General features: G+C 47.8%; 1 protein-coding gene and 1 long non-coding RNA gene across 15 annotated transcripts in view; both read right to left on the minus strand.

Annotated features, from left to right (window-relative positions):
* Nucleotides 1–5,448: 5,448 nt before the first annotated feature.
* Nucleotides 5,449–19,522, minus strand: part of CA6 (carbonic anhydrase 6) — a 39,146-nt gene continuing 25,072 nt past the window's right edge. For 6 of the 14 annotated variants that reach the window (XM_077975860.1, XM_077975855.1, XM_077975864.1 and 3 more), the window contains 5 exons: nucleotides 19,319–19,388; nucleotides 13,560–13,717; nucleotides 9,760–9,874; nucleotides 6,093–6,276; nucleotides 5,449–6,003 (listed from right to left, as the gene is read on the minus strand). In XM_077975860.1, coding sequence (XP_077831986.1) covers nucleotides 6,122–6,276; nucleotides 9,760–9,874; nucleotides 13,560–13,717; nucleotides 19,319–19,388 — 498 coding nt within the window. In that variant the 3' untranslated portion in view covers nucleotides 5,449–6,003; nucleotides 6,093–6,121. Of the gene's footprint in view, nucleotides 6,004–6,088; nucleotides 6,277–6,903; nucleotides 7,585–8,519; nucleotides 8,637–9,759; nucleotides 9,875–13,285; nucleotides 13,718–19,318; nucleotides 19,389–19,522 lie in introns of those variants that run through there. The other 8 variants (XM_077975914.1, XM_077975925.1, XM_077975936.1 and 5 more) reach the window with 5 other exon arrangements.
* Nucleotides 15,166–16,203, minus strand: LOC144336624 (uncharacterized). Its single transcript, XR_013408605.1, has 2 exons — nucleotides 16,081–16,203; nucleotides 15,166–15,302 (listed from the first exon to the last, which is right to left on the minus strand). It is a non-coding gene; the product is annotated as an uncharacterized LOC144336624 (long non-coding RNA).

Here is a 19,522-nt window from a genome sequence, read left to right on the forward strand (position 1 = left end):
ACTGTGAGAAAATAAATAAATTTCTGATATTTTAAACCATGCAGTTTGTGGTCATTTATTACAGCAGCCACAGGAAACTGATGCAACCAACTATGAGCTCTCTCAGCTACAGTGCACACAGGGAAGGCAGGACATATACTTGACCCTTTCCTTCATTTGCCAATTTACAGAAAAATAAATGGTTTCCCTAGCAACCTCCAAAGTTGACCAGTGCATTTACTTTCGCTTATTTTTAGGACCATAATGAACTCATATATTTCTATATATTTAGTGTTTCAATTTTCAATCCATTGCAGTTATTATTCTTTTTATGATATTGTTCTTTCGGTTGCTTAAGTTGACCCAGGAGGCCCTTCAGGATGGCCCTAGTGTTTTTTGACATAAATCCAGTACTTAGATTTCTTGTTTTCCGGCCTAAAAAGATATCCCAGGTTCTTTCCAAATATGCTTTTTTGTTTGTTTGTTTGAGACAGGAGTCTTGATCTGTTGCACAGGCTGATCTCAAACTTCCAGTCTTAAATGATCCTCACAGTGCTGGCATTGCAGGAGTGAGCCACTGTGCCCAGCCCATCTTTTATATTCTTGTTCCACGTCTGGAATCAGTCATTTCTCCAAGGTTCCCTGATTCCTCATAGTGAAAAATGGTATTTAGAAGCCACTATCTGGGCCAGGCACAGTGGCTCACGCCTGCAATCCCAGCACTTTGGGAGGCCGAGGCAGGTGGATGATTTGAGGTCAGGAGTTCAAGACCAGCCTTACCAACATGGCGAAACCCCGTCTCCACTAAAAATACAAAAATGAGCCGGGTTTGGTGGCGCACGCCTGTGACTGCAGCTACTTGGAAGGGTGAGGCAGGAGAAATCACTTGAATCCGAGAGGTGGAGATTGTAGTGAGCTGAGATCGTGCCACTGCGCTCCAGCCTGGGCAACAGAGCAAGACTCTGTCTCAAAAAAAAAAAAAAAAACGGGAGCCGTTATCTGGTTATAAGGTGTTCATTGCTTGTAGGTTGTTTTTGTTGGTAGGACATTTCAGTGAAGAGACTTAGGAAATACATGCTTTTTAGAAAGAAAAAAAGAATTTATTGCCAAGTGCGATGGTGCATGCCTGTAGTCCCAGGTAGTTGGAAGGCTGAGGCAGGACAGCTCGAGCCCAGGAGTTCTGGGCTGCAGTGCACTGTGCCAATGGGGTGTCCACACTAAGTCTGGCACCAATATGGTGACCTCCCTGGAGCAGGGGACAACCAGGTTGCCTAAGGAGGGGTGAACCAGCCCAGGTTAGAAATGGATCAGGTCAAAACTCCTGTGCTGATCAGTAATGGGACCATGCCTGTGAATAGCCACTGCACTCCAGCCTGGGCAACATAACGAGGTTCTGTCCCTAAAAAAAAAAAAAAAAAAAGACTTTATATATTTATACTGATATTCCTAAATTTATGATTACAGGGTTTTTTATCTAGCTTTGTCAATTTTTTTTTTCTTTTTGAGACAGGGTCTTGTTTTGTCATCCAGGCTGGAGGGCAGTGATATAACCACGGCTCACGGCAGCCTTCACCTCCCCGGCTCAAGCAATCCTCCCACCTCAGCCTCCTGAGGAGCTGGGACCACAGGCATGGGCCACCATGCCTGGCTAAATTTTTATTTTTTGTAGAGATGAGGTCTCATGGTATTACCCAGGCTGGTCTCAAAGTCCTGGACTCCAGTGATCCTCCCACCTCAGCCTCCCAAAGTGCTGGAATTAAAGGTGTCAGCCATGAAGCCCAGCCTGGTTTTTAAATTTGGATCTCTGTTTTTTATGCTGAAAATCTTGTTAGTAAGGACATTAACATCATTGTTTGTGCACATATAGTAGTAGAGGATAGTAACTGCACACACACACAATTTCAAAATAACAATACCAATATAATTATAAAGAGGATTCCTAAGTACTGTTTAAGATTCCTTGGTACTTCTTCTTGTCCTTAGGATACACTGCACCAGGTAGGTAGATGAAAACTACTGTGTCTAAAATAACATGAAAAAATCCTTCAGTGTTTCTGTCACCAGCCCTAAGTACAATTGTTCAGTTGTTCCGCTATATTTTTATGTTGAAACATAACTCGCGTTTTATGTTTCAGGAATGCTTTTTTCCTTACTTACTTAATTTTGCTTTGCAATTACATAAAGCCTAATGTTCCAAAGTCAAAACTACCAAACAGGGTACATCCAGAAAACTCTACCTTCCCACCCCACCCTCCGCACCTTCCCCTGCCTTCTCTTTTTAGGAAACCATTTTAAGTTATTTTTGATTTCTTTCTCCCTTGTTTGTGCTTGAAAACATAAACAAATACTTAACTATTTTCGTACTCCTAACTCTTCTTGTGCCATCTGTAAAATTGCTTTTTGCAGGCTTAAAAATGTAGCCTACAGTCCAAGCGCAGTGGCTCATGCCTGTAATCCCAGCACTTTGGGAGGCCAAAGTGTGCAGATCATATGAGGTCAGGAGTTCGAGACCAGCATGGCCAACATGGCAAAACCCCTTCTCTATTAAAATTACAAAAATTAGCCAGGGCGTTGGTGGCATGCACCTGTAATCCCAGCTTCTCAGGAGGCTGAGACAGAAGAATCACTTGAGCCTGGGAGGCAGAGGTTGCAGTGAGCTGAGATCACGCCACTGCACTCCAGCCTGGGTGACAGAGCGAGACTCCATCTCAAAAAAAAAAAAAAAAATTGTAGCCTAGAGATTATTCCCTATGCAGTTCTCTGCTGTGTGAATAGCCCTGGTTTAGTCAACCAATCCCCAGCTGATGGACATTTGCAGTGTTTCCTGTATTTTCCTGTAAATAAGGTCAGCATGAATGGCTTTTTTGCAAGTCTCTTTCTTTCTTTCTTTTTTTTTTTTTTTTTTTTGAGATGGAGTCTCGCTCTGTCGCCAGGCTGGAGTACAGTGGCACGATCTTGGCTCACTGCAACCTCTGCCTCCCAGGTTCAAGCGATTCTCCTGCCTCAGCCTCCCGAGTAGCTGGGATTACTGCCAGGTGTCTGCCACCATGCCCGGCTAATTTTTTTGTATTTTTAGTAGAGACAGGGTTTCACCATGTTGGCCAGGATAGCCTCAATCTCCTGATCTCATGATCCACCCACCTCGGCCTCCCAAAGTGCTGGGATTATAGGTGTGAGTCACCGCGCCCGGCCACAATTCTCTCTTAAGGATAGACTTTCAGGGGTGGGAGGGCTGGATCCCTGAGCGCAGGTGAGTGTAATCCCATGTTCATCTTCATTTCCTTGTCTCCCTCCCCACAGGAATATAAGTAAGCTCTTTGGCTGTACGGTCCACTCTTGCATCTCTCATTCATTATAGACACGCATTATCTGGTGGAAAGAATGAATCTCGCCATGTCATTCCCCTGCAGAAACCCTGCAGTCTCTGCCATCACCCACAGGGTAAAATCCGAAACCCTTTAGTGGCACAGAAGATACTAGTGATGGCCTGACTTCCCCTGGCCACACCCCCGCTTTCCGTGCCAGCATCCTTGAACTTGGTCCTCTGACCACGCCAAATCGCTTCCACTTCCCTTTCCGTCAGCACATGCTACACTCTCGGGTTACAATAACCCCGCCCCTCTCTGACTTGGTTCCCCAGGTGAACTCTTTTTCAGCCTTCAAAACCTAGGCCAAGCACCTGGATTTTAAACGTAGGCGTTCCCTCCACCGTACAGAGATACGATGATTGCTTATTTCAGTGTCTGTCCTGCTCACCAGACTTGAGCTGTAGGAGTGTGGGAGCTGTCCTCACCCCTCTGGAACCCCCAGCAGTTAGTGCTATGTCGGGCTCAGAGCAGGTGCACAAGAAAGCTTGTTGAGAAAATGAAAGGGAGGCTTCCTATAGTTAAAACAATGTGGGTACAAAAGACCTGAGTTCAAGTCCTGGCTTTTCATCTGCTACCTAGGAGATCTCGGGCAAGTCGACATCTTGGTTTGCTTTCTGTAAACTGGGGATAATGCAAGTTCACTGAGGGTGGCCGTTGGGGCTGAGGGCAGTCACATGTGGTGGAAGTGCTTAGGATATCATAAATAATGACATGGAAAAATAAAGGTGGTAACAAGAGCAGAAGAAATTCAGAAGAGCCAGAGCGATCTCAATCAGAGGCGAGGAGGAAGCTAGGGCGTGGGTAAGGAAGGGGCATCGATGAAGGGAATGCATAAGTGACCAAGAAAAATAGTAGCAGCCAGGTGTGGTGGCTCACGCCTATAATTCCAGCACCTTGGTAGACCAAGGTAGGAAGATTGCTTGAGCCCAGGAGGCTGAGACTACCATGAAGCTAGGATCACTACTGCTCTCCAGCCTGGGCAACAAAGCTAGACCCTGTCTCAAAAAACTAAAACTAAAAATAAAAAATATTGGTCACTCTCAGTGTTATTTAATGAAGCCACAGCCCTATGGGCCCTGTGGGGTCATGTTATCATCCCACATAACTAATGGGATTCCTGAACCTGGGTCTGGTAACAATGCCCAGGCACTATTTGACCAACAAGGTGGTTTGCAGTGAGGTCCCCTCTCTTCCTTCCTTCTGTCCTGGGAGCCCTTCTTCTTTCTCATCTCCTGTTTCTCTTTGACTAACAGCCCCTGCTCCAAACTCCCCCACTGATAAATTCTCAATGTAAGAATCTCTTCCTAGACCAGGGGCAGTAGCTCATGTCTGTAATCCCAACACTTTGGGAGGCCAAGGCGGGAGGATCACCTGAGATCAGGAGTTTGAGACCAGCCTGGCCAACATGGTGAAACCCCATCTCTACTAAAAATACAAAAATTAGCTGGACATGGTGGTGTGCGCCTGTAATCCCAACTACTCAGGAGGCTAAGGCAGGAGAATTGCTTGAACCCAGGAGGCAGAGGTTGCAGTAAGATTGTACCACTGGATTCCAGCCTGGGCAACAAAGCAAGACTCTGTCTCAAAGGAGAAAAAAAAAGGCTGGGCGCAGTGGCTCACGCCTGTAATCCCAGCACTTTGGGAGGCTGAGGTGGGCGGATCACAAGATCAAGAGATCAAGACCATCCTGGGCAACATGGTGAAACCCCATCTCTACTAAAAATACAAAAAATTAGCTGGGCGTGGTGGTGCGCACCTGTAGTCCTAGCTACTCGGGGAGGCTGAGACAGGAGAATTGCTTGAACCCAGGAGGTGGAGGTTGCAGTGAGCCGAAATAGTGCCACTGCACTCCAGTCTGGCAATAGAGTGAGACTCCATCTCAAAAAAATAAGCAACAGCAACAAAAAACACCTCTCTCCTTTTTATTAATCTTATTAATTTATTAATCTTTATTAATCCCTCCCACCTTGATCTCTATGCCTTCACCTGTGTGTGGTGTTGGAGGGGGGGAAGTGGGGAGGGAGTGGGGGGGAGAAGGGGGGCAGTGGGAGGTGGGCAGGACAAAAGAAGGGATATTTGAAGTGATACAAAATAATAGAAATTTTTTAATGACAAATTTCCAAAATTATTTTATTACGTCTAATGCTAAAGGAAAGGTCAGGCTGGTTTATAATTTAGACAGGTCAACATATATGATTTGATAGGAGAATAGTTAGGGTTCTATTTCCTTTAACTTTTTATTCCAATCAATTTCCACTGGTGATGTCTAACTCAGATCCCTTCTCGTGAACTGAAGCCACCTCACTTCCTGTCCAGGATGATAGCATCTCACTTCCTGTCCAGGACGATAGCATCTCACTTCCTGTCCAGGATGATAGCATCTCACTTCCTGTCCAGGATGACAGTTTCCCCTCTTTTAATCAGAAGCTCAACAGCTGCCCCAGGGGGAGCAGCCTGTTCCAGACACACATGGTCTCTTAGACAGGGCAGGGTGTGGCTGCAGGGGACAGGCGCCTCTTCTGGTTAGGTCGGACTTCAAGCTAGTTAATATTGAATATTCCTCTTAGCTTTCCTCAGTTCAATGCTCTTCTTAAGTACTCAAGAATTTCCTCAATCTTACGTAGGTAAAACTGGAATTCGGAGCCTAGAGTATATTCTGTGAAAAGAAGAGTTAGTTGGAAATGGTTAAACCTTGTACAGTCCTCACAAAAACAGAGAAGGGGGACGGCCAGTTACCATACCCACATCGTATTTTTGGGAAGTCTTTTGATTCCTTAGAATGCTCTCCGTGTGCCCAGTACATTGTCTTTATGCGTCTTCACTGTGTTTGAACTCAGGCTTCTAGGCTGCCGGGAGCCAAGGGGTGGCGTGTTGACGTGAGCTTTACTCTTGGATTTTGTTTTCTCCCGTGATGCCAGGTGGCCCTTGCCTGAGGGGATATAGTATAGAGGTGTTTTCTAGTAAATAAATTGCAAGAGGTCCGTATTTGGCCATCGTCTTGTTTTTGTAGCTGACCTTTGGTTTCTCAGGTCATGCCTTCCGGACGGGTGAATCCTATCAACCCCACTGGGGTACAGTTCTCTACAGAGCAGTGCAATACCATGAGTCACGCAGCTGGATTGACCAGAGCCAATCACCGCTACATAGAAATCTGGGCCTGGCCAGGCGCGATGGATCATGCCGGGTAATCCCAGCACTTTGGGAGGCTGAAGTGGGTGGATTGCTTGAGCTCAGGAGTTCGAGACCAGCCTGGGCCACATGGCCAAACCCCATCTCTACAAAAAAATACAAAAATTAGCTGGGTGTGGTGGTACATGCTACTCCCAGCTACTTGGGAGGCTGAGGTAGGAGGACTGCTTGAGCCCTGGAGGTCGTGGCTGCAGTGAGCCAAGATGGAGCCATTGCACTCCAGTCTGGGCAACAGAGCAAGACTCTGCTAAAAAAAAAAGAAAAAGAAAAAGAAAGTAAGAGAGAGAGAAGGAAGGAAGGAAGGAAGGAAGGAAGGAAGGAAGGAAGGAAGGAAGGAAGGAAGGAAAGGAGGGAGGGAGGGAGGAAGGAAGGAAGGAAGGAAGGAAGGAAGGAAGGAAGGAAGGAAGGGAAAGAAAGAAAGAGAGAGAAAGAAAGAGAGAAAGAAAGAGAGAGAGAGAGAAAAAAGAAAAGAAAAGAGAAGAAAGGAAATCTGGGTCTGAGGGAAGGTGGGCCAAGATGATGCCCAGTTCTCTGTTCTATAATGAGCAAAGGGAGGCCACAATTCAGGTTCCCTGGGGGTAAGGAAGCCCTCTGATGCTGAACTGGGAGTTGAAGTAATAAATCCTGAACAGCGATTCTCAGTGGACCTACAGACAAATCACCACATGGAGTACCTCAGTCTGGGGCCGGTACCTAGAACATCTGAGCCCCCTCGTGAGGAGACGCTAGAGTGACCCTCTAATGGAGAAAGCATTTCAGATGTGGCATATTGAAAGTTACGCAGTCTGTTGGTGCCTATTGCCAGAATAGCGTAAAATTGTTTTAGGGAAAGCAGGGGAAACGTGGCAACATTTAGAACAAGAAGACAGGCCAGGCACAGTGACTCACACCTGTAATCCCAGCACTTTGGGAGGCAGGGCAAGCAGATCACCTGAGGTCAGGAGTTCAAGACCAGCCTAACCAACATGGTGAAATCCCATCTCTACTAAAAATACAAAAGTTAGCCTGGTGTCGGGGGGCATGCCTATAATTCCAGCTACTCAGGAGGCTGAGGCAGGAGAATCGCTTGAATCCGGGAGGCGGAGGTTACAGTGAGCCCATGAGATTGTGCCACTGCACTCCAGCCTGGGCGACACAGTGAGAGACTCCAAAAGAATTAGGAGACAGATGCATGAGTCTAAGCTCCCTTTGGTCAGCCTGCTTGCAGTTGGACCTGTTAAAGACGACATTGCCTTTGGAAAAAAGAATTCTTGCTGTTAATGTTGTATATAGTACAGTATGGAGAAATGATCACTATAGCTGACGTCAGTTTTTTTCCTCTGCTAGTACTGTATTGGAGGAGTGAATTGTATTGGAGGAGTGAACTGTGTTGGAGGAAACAATATAGAAAACACCTATATCCCCTGTTAATTCAATAAGTGAACCAGGAAGGAAAGGTGGGGAGAAAATCACAAATAGGCCTTATTGGGGTGGGGGGTGGAAATTTAAGTTTTTTTTTTTTTTGAGACGGAGTCTTGCTCTGTCGCCCAGGCTGGAGTGCAGTGGCGCCATCTCAGCTCACTGCAGCTCCGCCTCCTGGGTTCATGCCATTCTCCTGCCTCAGCCTCCCGAGTAGCTGGGACTACAGGCGCCCGCCACCTCGCCCGGCTAGTTTTTTGTATTTTTTAGTAGAAACGGGGTTTCACCGTGTTAGCCAGGATGGTCTCGATCTCCTGACCTCGTGATCCGCCTGTCTCAGCCTCCCAAAGTGCTGGGATTACAAGCATGAGCCACCATGCCGGCGGAAATTTAAGTTTTAAAAGGTACATATAAGGGTGGGATAAGGCCGAATGAGGTGGCTCGTGCCTATAATCCCAGCACTTTGGGAGGCTGAGTGGGGAGGATTGCTTGAGGCCAGGGGTTTGAGACCAGGCTGAGCAACATAGTAAGATTTCATCTCTACAAAAAATACAAAAAAAATTAGCTGGCTGTGGTGGTGTGTACCTGCAGTCTCCATTACTGGGGAGGCAGAGGTGGGAGGATCGCTTGAGCCTAGACGGTTGAGGCTGCAGTGAGCTGTGATTGTGCCACTAAGCACCAGCCTGGGTAACAGAGTAAGACCTTGTCTCAAAAAAGAAAAAAAAAAAAGTGGGATAATATTGAGAAAACAATATTGATAGGATACTGATTCTACTGTATTGAAAAATATAAAAGTATCAGGAATGGTTAACAGAATGGGCTATAAAGACAATGGATTCACCACAACTTTACAGAAAGCAGACAAAATAAAGATGAGGAGGCTGTGAAATATTTACATTCTTGCCAACACAGAAACAAGGTGAGCCAAGGACACAGTTGGAGCCTGATCCAAGGAACTGGAGGCTGCAGCAGAGGCTGGCCTGCCTGCACCTACTTCCAGCACGCTGGGGTCTGGGGCCTGCGCCTCAGGCAGATGCCGTGAACAATATGTGGTCTAGTTAACTCCACCTTGAGAGAATGTATAGGAGGCGTTGGGGGTGGGTTCATAACACAGACTACGATCAAGCGGTGCAGGAAATAATCTCAGTGGGGTTAATAAGGTTAACTTGGCCAGGTGCAGTGGCTCACGCCTGTAATCCCAGGACTTTGGGAGGCCGAGGTGGGCACATCACTTGAGGTCAGGAGTTTGAGACTAGCCTGGCCAACATGGAAAAACCCCATTTCTGTTAAAAAAAAAAAAAAAAAAAAAAAAAAAAAAAAAAAAAGCTGGGTGTGGTGGCAGGTGCTTGTAATCCCAGCTACTGGGGAGGCTGAGGCAGGAGAATCACTTGAACCCAGGGGGCGGAGGTTGTAGTAAGACGAGATTGTACCCCTGCACTCCGGCCTGGGTGACGGAGCGAGACTCTGTCTCAAAAAAAAAAAAAAAAAAAAAAAGGTTAACTTGAACCTACACTCTTATGAGAGCTTCTGGATGTTGTGGTCTTTTTGCTTCTCCTGCTGTCTCTAGCCAAGGCTATGTAGGTAATAAATCACGTAGCTGTCTCTCCTGATCGTCTCTTGTGTTCTACTCACTGGCATCCCTGCCTGGACTGGGAAAAAGTGATCACCCTCTGCCCAAGCCCCGTGCAGCTTGGCCCACCTGAGCCTCCCGCTACTGAAATGACTCTCCTTCCCTTACTATTGCCGGAAGAGATGGGTCCACCTAGAGGAAGGAGCAAAACAGGAGTTAAACTGCAGAACATGATCCAGAATCAGTCTCACTCACCCTGATTTGGGAAGTTGGATTCCACTACTCTGTGGTTCAGGGGCTGGGTCCTGCGGTAATCGTTTTGGATGGTCTTGTTGTGGTGATCCAGTAAGGAATTCTCCAGCTTCCAAACCTGGGGGCAACATGAGTGCATGATGGAGGGGAAGAGGCACTGGGTAATTTAAAAGAAATAACAATTGGCCAGGCGAGGTGGCTCACGCCTGTAATCCTAGCACTTTGGGAGGCCGAGACGGGCGGATCACGAGGTCAGGAGATGGAGACCATCCTGGCTAATATGGTGAAACCCCGTTTCTACTAATAATACAAAAAAATTAGCCAGGCGTGGTGGCGGGCACCTGTGGTCCCAGATGCTGGCAAGGCTGAGGCAGGAGAATGGTGTGAACCTGGGAGGCGGAGCTTGCAGTGAGCCAAGATCGCACCACTGCACTCCAGCCTGGGCGATAGAGCAAGACTCTGTCTCAAAAACAAACAAACAAACAAACAAACAAAAAAAAGCAATAACAATTGGCTGGGCACAGTGGCTCACACCTGTAATCCCAATACTTTGGGAGGCCAGGGTGGGTGGATCACTTGAGCTCAGGAGTTAGAGACCAGCCTGGCCAACATGGTGAAACCCCTTCTCTACTAAAAATACCAAAATTAGCTGATCATGGTCATGTGCACCTGTAATCCCAGCTACTCAGGAGGCTGAGGCAGGAGAATCACTTGAACCTGGGAGGCAGAGGCTGCAGTGAGCCAATATCACACAACCGCGCTCCAGCCTGGGAGACAGAGCGGAACTCTGTCTCAAAAAAAAAAGAAAAAGAATTAACAACTGGGCTAGAACTCGGATTTATATAACCCTGATGAAGCAACTGTAAGAAGATCTCAAGTCCAGGGGAGGTTCTGGGTGCTGTGTCAGGCATTATTCCAGAACTAATCTATCCGTGCATTCTTCCAACAGAATCTCTTTTCAGCTTTTTATATGAGTATTTGTCCAATAGTAGAAAGGAGAGAAAGAAGTAAGCAGAAATATATCAAGTGGCAAACTCAATTTTTGTTTTTCTGAAAATATCAGGGTTTTTTTGTTTGTTTGTTTGTTTTTGAGATGGAGTCTCGCTCTGTCGCCAGGCTGGAGTGCAGTGACACAATCTCAACTCACTACAACCTCCACCTCCCGGGTTCACGTTATTCTCTCCTGCCTCAGCCTCCTGACTAGCTGGGACTACAGGCACCCACCACCACACCCAGATAATTTTTATATTTTTAGTAGAGATGGGGTTTCACCATGTTGGCCAGGCTGGTCTCAAACTCCTCAGGTCATTCACCCTCCTCAGTCTCCCATCGTGCTGGAATTACAGGTGTGAGCCACCTCACCTGGCCTGAAAATGTCCGTATTTTGTCTATATCCTTGAAAGGCATTTTTGCTGCACATACAATTCTATATTGGCTATTTTTTTCCCTCAGCACTTTGAAATTATGTTTCCACTGCCTTCTGACTTTCACTGTTGCTATGTTGAATCAACTCTCTGTCTAATAAGACTCTTTTCATGATAATCTGTCTTTTCTTTCTGGCTAATTTTTAAATTATTTCTTTGTCTTTGATGATTTCACTGTGATGTGTTTAGTACAGGGTGTTGTGTACACAAACACACACATATATATATACACACACCTAGAGAGAGAGAGAGAGAAACTAATTGGCATTCTTGAATATATGACTTGGTATCTCTTCCTGAAAATTGGCAGTCCATATTTTGTCAAATCACGACTCTTCCCTGTTCTGCCTCTCTTCTCCTTCTAGGATTTCGATTAGACATTTACTAGACCTTTCCAGTACACTATGTCTCTTCACTTCTTTTCATAGTTCCTTCTCTTTCTCTCTGTGCTGCATTCTAGATGGTGTTATTGGCCGTCTCCAATTTGCTAATTCTCTCAAACTGTATCTAACATGCTATCAAACCCATTCATTGGGTTATTTTTTGTTTTTGTATTTTTGTTTTTTTGAGATGGAGTCTTGCCCTGTCACCCAGGCTGGAGTGCAATGGTGTGATCTCAGCTCACTGCAACCTCTGCCTCCTGGGTTCAAGCGATTCTCCTGCCTCAGCCTCCTGAGTAGCTGGGATTATAGGCTCGCGCCACTGCGCCCAGCTGATTTTTTGTATCTTTAGTAGAGACAGGGTTTCATCATGTTGGCCAGGCTGGTCTAGAACCCCTGACCTCATGATCAGCCTGCTTTGGCCTCCCCAAGTGCTGGGATTACAGGCGTTGAGCCACCATGCCTGGCCAATTTTTTGTTGTTTTGTTTTTGTTTTTGTTTTTGTTTTTGTTTTGAGACAGGGTTTTGCTCTGTTGCCCAGGCTGGAGTGCAGTGGTGCGATCTCAGCTCACTGCAAACTCCAACTCCTGGGTTTAAGTGATTCTTCCACCTCCCGAGTAGCTGGGATTACAGGCGCCCACCACCACGACTGGATAATTTTTTGTACTTTTAGTAGAGATGGGGTTCCACCATGTTGGCCAGGCTGATCTCAAACTCCTGACCTCAGGTGATCTACCTACTTTAGCCTCCCAAAGTGCTGGGATTATAGGCATGAGCCACCGCGAGTGACCTGGATTATTAATTTTTGATACTGATTTTCCATTTCTAGAAATTCTATTTGTGTTTTTGTACCAAGTCTGGATGTCCATTTTTAGACTTTTTTGTTCTTTGCTCATATTTAAACCTCTTATTTATTTATACATATTAAACATTCTTATGTCCTATTAATTGTCTGATAATTCCACTAAGTGAAATCTTTGTAGGTCTGATTCTGCTGGTTCTCATTTATAATGTCTTTTTTTCTCATATGTTTTGTATTTTTTTTCTTAATTGAGCTAATTTCAGGTAACTTGCTTTGTGAAAATTCTTCCAGGTCTGGATTTAAGCTCATTTTTTCCAGAGATAATTTACCATTTGCTTGTCAGGTGTCTGGGGGCACTTCCAGCCTGACTGGCAACATTGTGGGGTGTGGGTGTCCTTGAGCAGGGGTCTCTTCCACCTTTCTCTAAGGAAATGAAAAGTTTAAGAAAAGGAGATGGCCAAGCGCAGTGGCTCACACCTGTAATCCCAGCACTCTGGGAGGCTAAGACAGGCAGATTGCTTGAACCCAGGAGTTTGAGACCTGCCTGGGCAACATGGTAAAACTCTGTCCCTACTGAAAACAAAAACTAGGGCCGGGCACGGTGGCTCAAGCCTATAATCCCAGCACTTTGGGAGGCCGAGACAGGCGGATCACAAGGTCAGGAGATCGAGACTATCCTGGCTAACACGGTGAAACCCCGTCTCTACTAAAACGTACAAAAAAACTAGCCGGGCGAGGTGGCGGGCGCCTGTAGTCCCAGCTACTCGGGAGGCTGAGGCAGGAGAATGACGTAAAAAAGCCGAGATTGCGCCACTGCACTCCAGCCTGGGTGACAGAGCGAGACTCTGTCTCAAAAAAAAAAAAAAACAAAAAAACACAAAAACTAGCCGGGCGTGGTGGTGCATGCCTGTAGTCCCAGCTACTTGGGAGTCTGAGGCAGGAGAATTGCTTGAACCTGGGAGGCGGAGATTGCAGTGAACCAAGACTGTGCCATGGCACTCCAGCCCGGGTGACAAAGTGAAACTCTGTCTCAAAAAAAAAAAAAAAAAAGGTTGGATAGATGAGGCACAGTAGCCCTGCACACAGAAAACACCGTAGGACCCCCCAGTTGTTGACGTTCGTTGAGATGCTGGGGAGCACCCTTGTTAACCAGGCAGTCAAATGGGAAGGCTTCGGCAAAGCGATGCCATACGTTACCTGTGTCCTGGAGAGCTTGACAAAATCCGCCAGCACAAACCAGTGGACGTTCTCGGTACAGGGAGGCGTGGTGAGTGAGCCGTCGTAGCTGTAGTAGTGCTGGAGGTTCTTGGGCAGCATGTCCCGAATGTCAAGGCCAGTCAGGGTTGTTGTTTGTCCTGACCAAGAAGACAGAAGGTAACAGAATGTCAGGGACCACCGCTGCCCCTCAGGAGGACAGCTCAGGCCCAGGCCTCGCCAGGTTCCAATCTCTCGAGTTCAGCAGAATATAGAAGCTGATGATTAGGAAACAATTTCCCAGTTTACTTCTCCCTGGAAGGGATTGAGGGGAGAGACTTTGGGGATAGATGCACTCAGACACCTCCTCCTGGCTGAGTGCTCTTGGCTGCGTGCTCGCTCTGCGGCTGTTTTCTCATCTGTGGAACAGTCGGCAGGATTGCTGTGAGGGTAAGGAGGTAACGTCTGGAAAGCAGCTGGCATTGAACCACTACATAGGGAAGGACTCCTAAGTGTAACTGCTGCGGTCACCATTATCATGGCTAGGCAGAGGACACATTTTATGATTAATGAAAGAAATAAATATGGCCCCTGGAGACTTCTGGGTAAGTGCCCACAAAGAAAGACCAAAATGCCTTGGTTTGGGCTCATTGAGAAGTGGGTAGACAGCAGTTGTAAATGCAGAATCAGGCCGGGTGCAGTGGCTCACGCCTGGAATCTCAACACTCTGGGAGGCCAAGGCGGGGAGGATTGCTTGGGGCCAAGAGTTCAAGACCAGCCTGGGCAACACAGGGAGGCCCCATCTCTACAATAAGTTTAAAAAAACATTTTTTTTTAAAATAATAAATGCAGACGGCCGGGCGCGGTGGCTCAAGCCTGTAATCCCAGCACTTTGGGAGGCCGAGACGGGCAGATCACGAGGTCAGGAGATCGAGACCATCCTGGCTAACACGGTGAAACCCCGTCTCTACTACAAAATACAAAAAAAACTAGCCGGGCGAGGTGGCGGGCGCCTGTAGTCCCAGCTATTCGGGAGGCTGAGGCAGGAGAATGGCGTGAACCCGGGAGGCGGAGCTTGCAGTGAGCTGAGATCCGGCCACTGCACTCCAGCCTGGGCGACAGAGTGAGACTCTGTCTCAAAAAAAAAAAAAATAATAATAATAATAATAATAAATGCAGAATCAGAACCAAGCCAGGGTCCAGGTGTAGGCATTTGGTCCTGAGCTCCTCCTGCCACGCCTGCTGGGAACCAAGCCCAGCCATAGGTGGGGCGTAGGGAGGGGCCACTTCCACCAGGGCCTGCAAAGCTCCTACAGGAGCCACATCTGCTCCTGCTCTAGAGTGGCCCTTGTTCCATTCATGTCAACGACGCTGAGCCCCTGAGCTCAGCACGAGACTCTCGAGGCAACACAGGATTGAGCTGGGTTTTGCTTCACTTTCCCCGAGCGCTTTTGCGCTTCTTAAAGGCAGAGAATATAGTTTTGAGACATATGTAGATAGGCCTGTTCAACCAAGGCCACAATGTCTCAGGGTGCACAAGCCCATGAGTAGGCAAAAGAGTTCTAAGTTTTATCATTATTGGAAGATTTCAAGACATAACCTCCAAAAGGACTCTGTGGTAGAGATTTATTTTTGTAACTCTAACGTATTTAAGTGAAAGCCAAGAATTCCAGAATCATGATGTAGCCACTATAGAAAATAGTATAATGGTTCCTCAAAAAATAAACATACGGCCAGGTGTGGTAGCTCACACCTGTAATCCCAGCACTCTGGGAGGCCAAGGCGGGCGGATCACTTGAGGTCAGGAGTTAGAGAACAGCCTAGCCAACATGGTGAAATCCCATCTCTACTAAAAATACAAAAATTAGCTGAGCATGGTGGCACGTGCCTGTAATCCCAGCTACTCAGGAGGCTGAGGCAGGAGGAGTGCTTGAACTTGGGATGCGGAGGTTGCAGTGAACCAAGATCGAGCCACTGCACTCCCACCTCAGAGAGACTCTGTCTCAAAAAACAAAACAAAACAAACAAAAAAAAATTAAAAAAACATAAGTTCCCACATGACTCAGCAATTCAACTCCTATCTACCCAAAAGAAATGAAAGCAGGAACTCAAAGAGATACTTGTACACCCATATTCATATTCATTGCAGCGTCACCTCGCTAAAAGATGGAAGCCACCCAAATGCTCACCGGTAGATAAATGGATAAACAAAATATCATATTCCCTTCAGCCCTTTTTTTTTTTTTTTTTTTGAGGCAGAGTCTCACTCTGTCCCCCAGACTGGAGTGCAGTGGCGCAATTTCAGCTCACTGCAACCTCCGCCTCCTGGGTTCAAGTGATTCTCCTGCCTCAGCCTCCTAAGTAGCTGGGATTACAGACACCTGCCATTAACACCCAGCTAATTTTTGTATTTTTAGTAGAGATGGGGTTTCACCATGTTGGCCAGGCTGGTCTCAAACTCCTGACCTCAAGTGCTCCGCCAGCCTTAGCCTCCCAAAGCACTGGGATTACAGGTGTGAGCCACCTCACCCGGCCACTTCAGCCTTAAAAAGGAATGAAATTCTGATAACATGCTATAATGTGGGCGAACCTAAAAGACATTATGCTAAGTGAAATAATCCAGACCAAAAAAAAAAAAAAAGATAAATACTGTATGATTCTACTTATATGAGGTACCTAGAATAGTCAAATTCTTAGAGACAGAAACTGTGGTTACTAGAAGCTGGAAGGGGAGATGGGGAGTTACTGTTGAACGGGTACAGAGTTTCAGTTTAGGAAGATGACAAAAGTTCCAGCAATGGAGGGGTGTGATGGTTGCACCACAATGTGAATGTACTTAATGCTACTAAACTGTACATTTAAAATGGTTTAAGTTGTAAATTTGTTGTTGTTGTTGTTCTTTGAGATGTTGTCTCACTCTGTCACCCAGGCTGGAGTGCAATGGCACAATCTCAGCTTGCTGCAAACTCCACCTCCCAGGTTCAAGCGATTCTCCTGCCTCAGCCTCCCAAGTAGCTGGGATTACAGGCACCCGCCACCACGCCTGGCTAATTTTTGTATTTTTAGTAGAGACGGGGTTTCACCATGTTGGCCAGACTGGTCTCAAACTCCTGACCTCAGGTGATGGGCCCGCCTCAGCCTCCCAAAGTGCTGGGAGTTGTGAGCCACCACTCCCGGCCTTAAGTGGTAAGTTTTAATTCAGGCTGTGGGACTGCGTGGAGTCACTGAGATGAGACAGAGCCTGACTCCACCCAACACTTAGAGCAGGAGCCAGAGAGTGAGAGGGCGGAGCTGGGGTGCTGCGGACCACCCTTTGAAGGTAAACTAAGACAAGAGAAGAAGAGTGGCCCATAGATCTGCCCACCACTCCGGCTCGGTGGAGCAGGGGCAGCTCAGGGTGGGGTGGGTGAGAAAGGAGAACAGGACTATTCTATGACCTTTTCAAGGGGAGCCAGAGAACTGGGGGGCAACTGGAGAATGGTAAAGTCAGGAGATACGTTTGTTTGCTTGTGTTTGGAGGTGGGAGGCATTAGGGCAGATGTGTGTGCTGAACAGTAGGCTTTTTTTTTTTTTTTTTTTTTTGAGACGGAGTCTCGCTCTGTCACCCAGGCTGGAGTGCAGTGGCCGGATTTCAGCTCACTGCAAGCTCCGCCTCCCGGGTTCACGCCATTCTCCTGCCTCAGCCTCCGGAGTAGCTGGGACTACAGGCGCCCGCCACCTCGCCCGGCTAGTTTTTTGTATTTTTTAGTAGAGACGGGGTTTCACCGGGTTAGCCAGGATGGTCTCGATCTCCTGACCTTGTGATCCGCCCGTCTCGGCCTCCCAAAGTGCTGGGATTACAGGCTTGAGCCACCGCGCCCGGCCTGAACAGTAGGCTTTAATAAAGAGTAAGACATCAACGATGCAGGCCGGGCACAGTGGCTCGCGCCTGTAATCCCAGCACTTTGGGAGGCTGAGGTGGGCAGATCACGAGGTCAGGAGATCGAGATCATCCTGGCCAACATGGTGAAACCCTGTCTCTACTAAAATACAAAAAATTAGCCAGGCGTGGTAGTGTGTGCCTGTAATCCCAGCTACTCAGGAGGCTGAGGCAGGGGAATCACTTGAACCCGGGAGGCGGAGGTTGCAGGGAGCTGAGATCGTGCCACTGCACTCCAGCCTGGTGACAGAGCGAGACTCCATCTCAAAAAAGAAAAAAGAGAAATCAGTGATGCAGAAGAGAGGGGAGAGAATGGCAGGAAAGGAGGCCCTGAGCGTGGAAGAGGAGTGGGGTTGGGGCCCACATGGGAGGGGTGGTGTTGACAAGAGCAGGGATTTGTCATCCATTGCAGCTAAAGAAGGGACGTGGAATTTGGTCCAGATGCACGTGGGTTAAGGAGTGGAGTGTTTCTGGCCTGTGGCTTCTGCCTTCTCAATGGAGTGAGCGTGGGAGCATCAGCTCCAGGGGAGTTGCTGGAGCCCGGGCACAGGGGCTTCAGGAGAGAGGAGAAAGCATGTGACAAGAATTTGGGAGGTCAGAAAGAAAATGCCCAGGGTGGTACTTTAGGATTTCTGGGCACTGTTCATATTTGTAGCTATAAATAAAAAAATAATACCAGTTGACCAGGTGCAGTGGCTCATGCCTATAATCCCAAAACTCTGGGAAGTTGAGGCGGGCGGATCACTTAAGCCTAGGAGTTGAAGACCAGCCTGAGAACATGGTGAGACCCTGTCTCTACTAAAAATACAAAAAACCAGCCAAGCATGGTAGTGCACCTGTAGTCCCCGCTACTCAGGAGGCTGAGGTGGGAGGATCAACTGAGCCCCAGAGGTCGAGGCTGCACTGTGTCATGATCCCACCACTGCACCCCAGCCTGCACGACAGAGCGAGACCATGTCTCAAAAATAATAGCGATAATAATACCAGTTAGATGTCTATGGATTCCTGTCCAACTGCATCCAGCTCTTTGGCTGCCAGCTCTGAGTTGGTCTGGAGCTTTGCCAGTGAGTCTGTGGAGGGGTAGAGGAGTGATGGCATAGAGGGTGTTTGCATGGGAGTGTTGAGGGAGACTTCAGAGTGTTGGGGTGGAATCTCAGCTGGGAGACAGATGAAAGAACACAGGCGTCACTAGGAGCGAGAATGTGGAAGCCCCAGGTTTGGAGGACTCGGGTCAGGTGAGTTGCAGGAGGGGCTGGGTGCTGAAGTCAGAGGACTGGGAGCCTGGGAGGCTGGGAGGTGCGGGCGGAATGGGACACGTGAAGTCGAGAATGCAGAGCTGATGTGGTTATAGCTCAAAGTCAAGGGTTGACCCTGGGCGGGAGATGGCTCTTACAAGAATGCTGCCTTCTGGAGGCAGAGGGGACGGAAGAACACCCTGAGTGTCTGTATGTCCAAGCGGGATGACGAGGGCTTCCCTCTTGACATTCATCTCAGCCTGGAGCCAGGTGGACATCTCTCTAGCCGCCAGGACTGTCACTGCCAGCTGAGGTGACAGTCATCGAAGCGAGGATATCCCTACTTAGTGCAACTCCAGCCAGAAGTTCCAATCATAGGAAGTGACACATCGAATTTATGCACAGCCTTTTCAGAGAGGTTTGCTGCCTAAGCCAACAGCAGAAATCACTGGAACAAGTCATCTGGCACAGGGAGGGGTGGACTCCCTTGGCAGGGCCCACTGGCCACCCTCCCCACCAGCATCAATCCCCTGCCCCCTGGGCACACCTCACTCTCACACTCACACTCATTCCCTTTCCCTCCTGCAGCCACAGTTGGCTTCCCTTACCTGGGTACTTGATGTTGGCCAGATGAGAAATGAAGCTGCTGTAGTAAGTGTTTTCAGGGTAATCCTTCACCTGCAACGAAGCGCAGAGCACTGAGCATAAGTGAAGAAGAGGCCCCAGCGCCATCTCTACTCATCCAGCCGCTCAGCTTTCTAGCTGATTGGGCCGAGCCTAGAGAGTAAGGAGAGGCAGCCTGTGCCCTGTTG

Source organism: Macaca mulatta, chromosome 1 (genome assembly GCF_049350105.2).
Source record: "Macaca mulatta isolate MMU2019108-1 chromosome 1, T2T-MMU8v2.0, whole genome shotgun sequence".
In the NCBI taxonomy this organism is placed as follows: Eukaryota; Metazoa; Chordata; class Mammalia; order Primates; family Cercopithecidae; genus Macaca; species Macaca mulatta.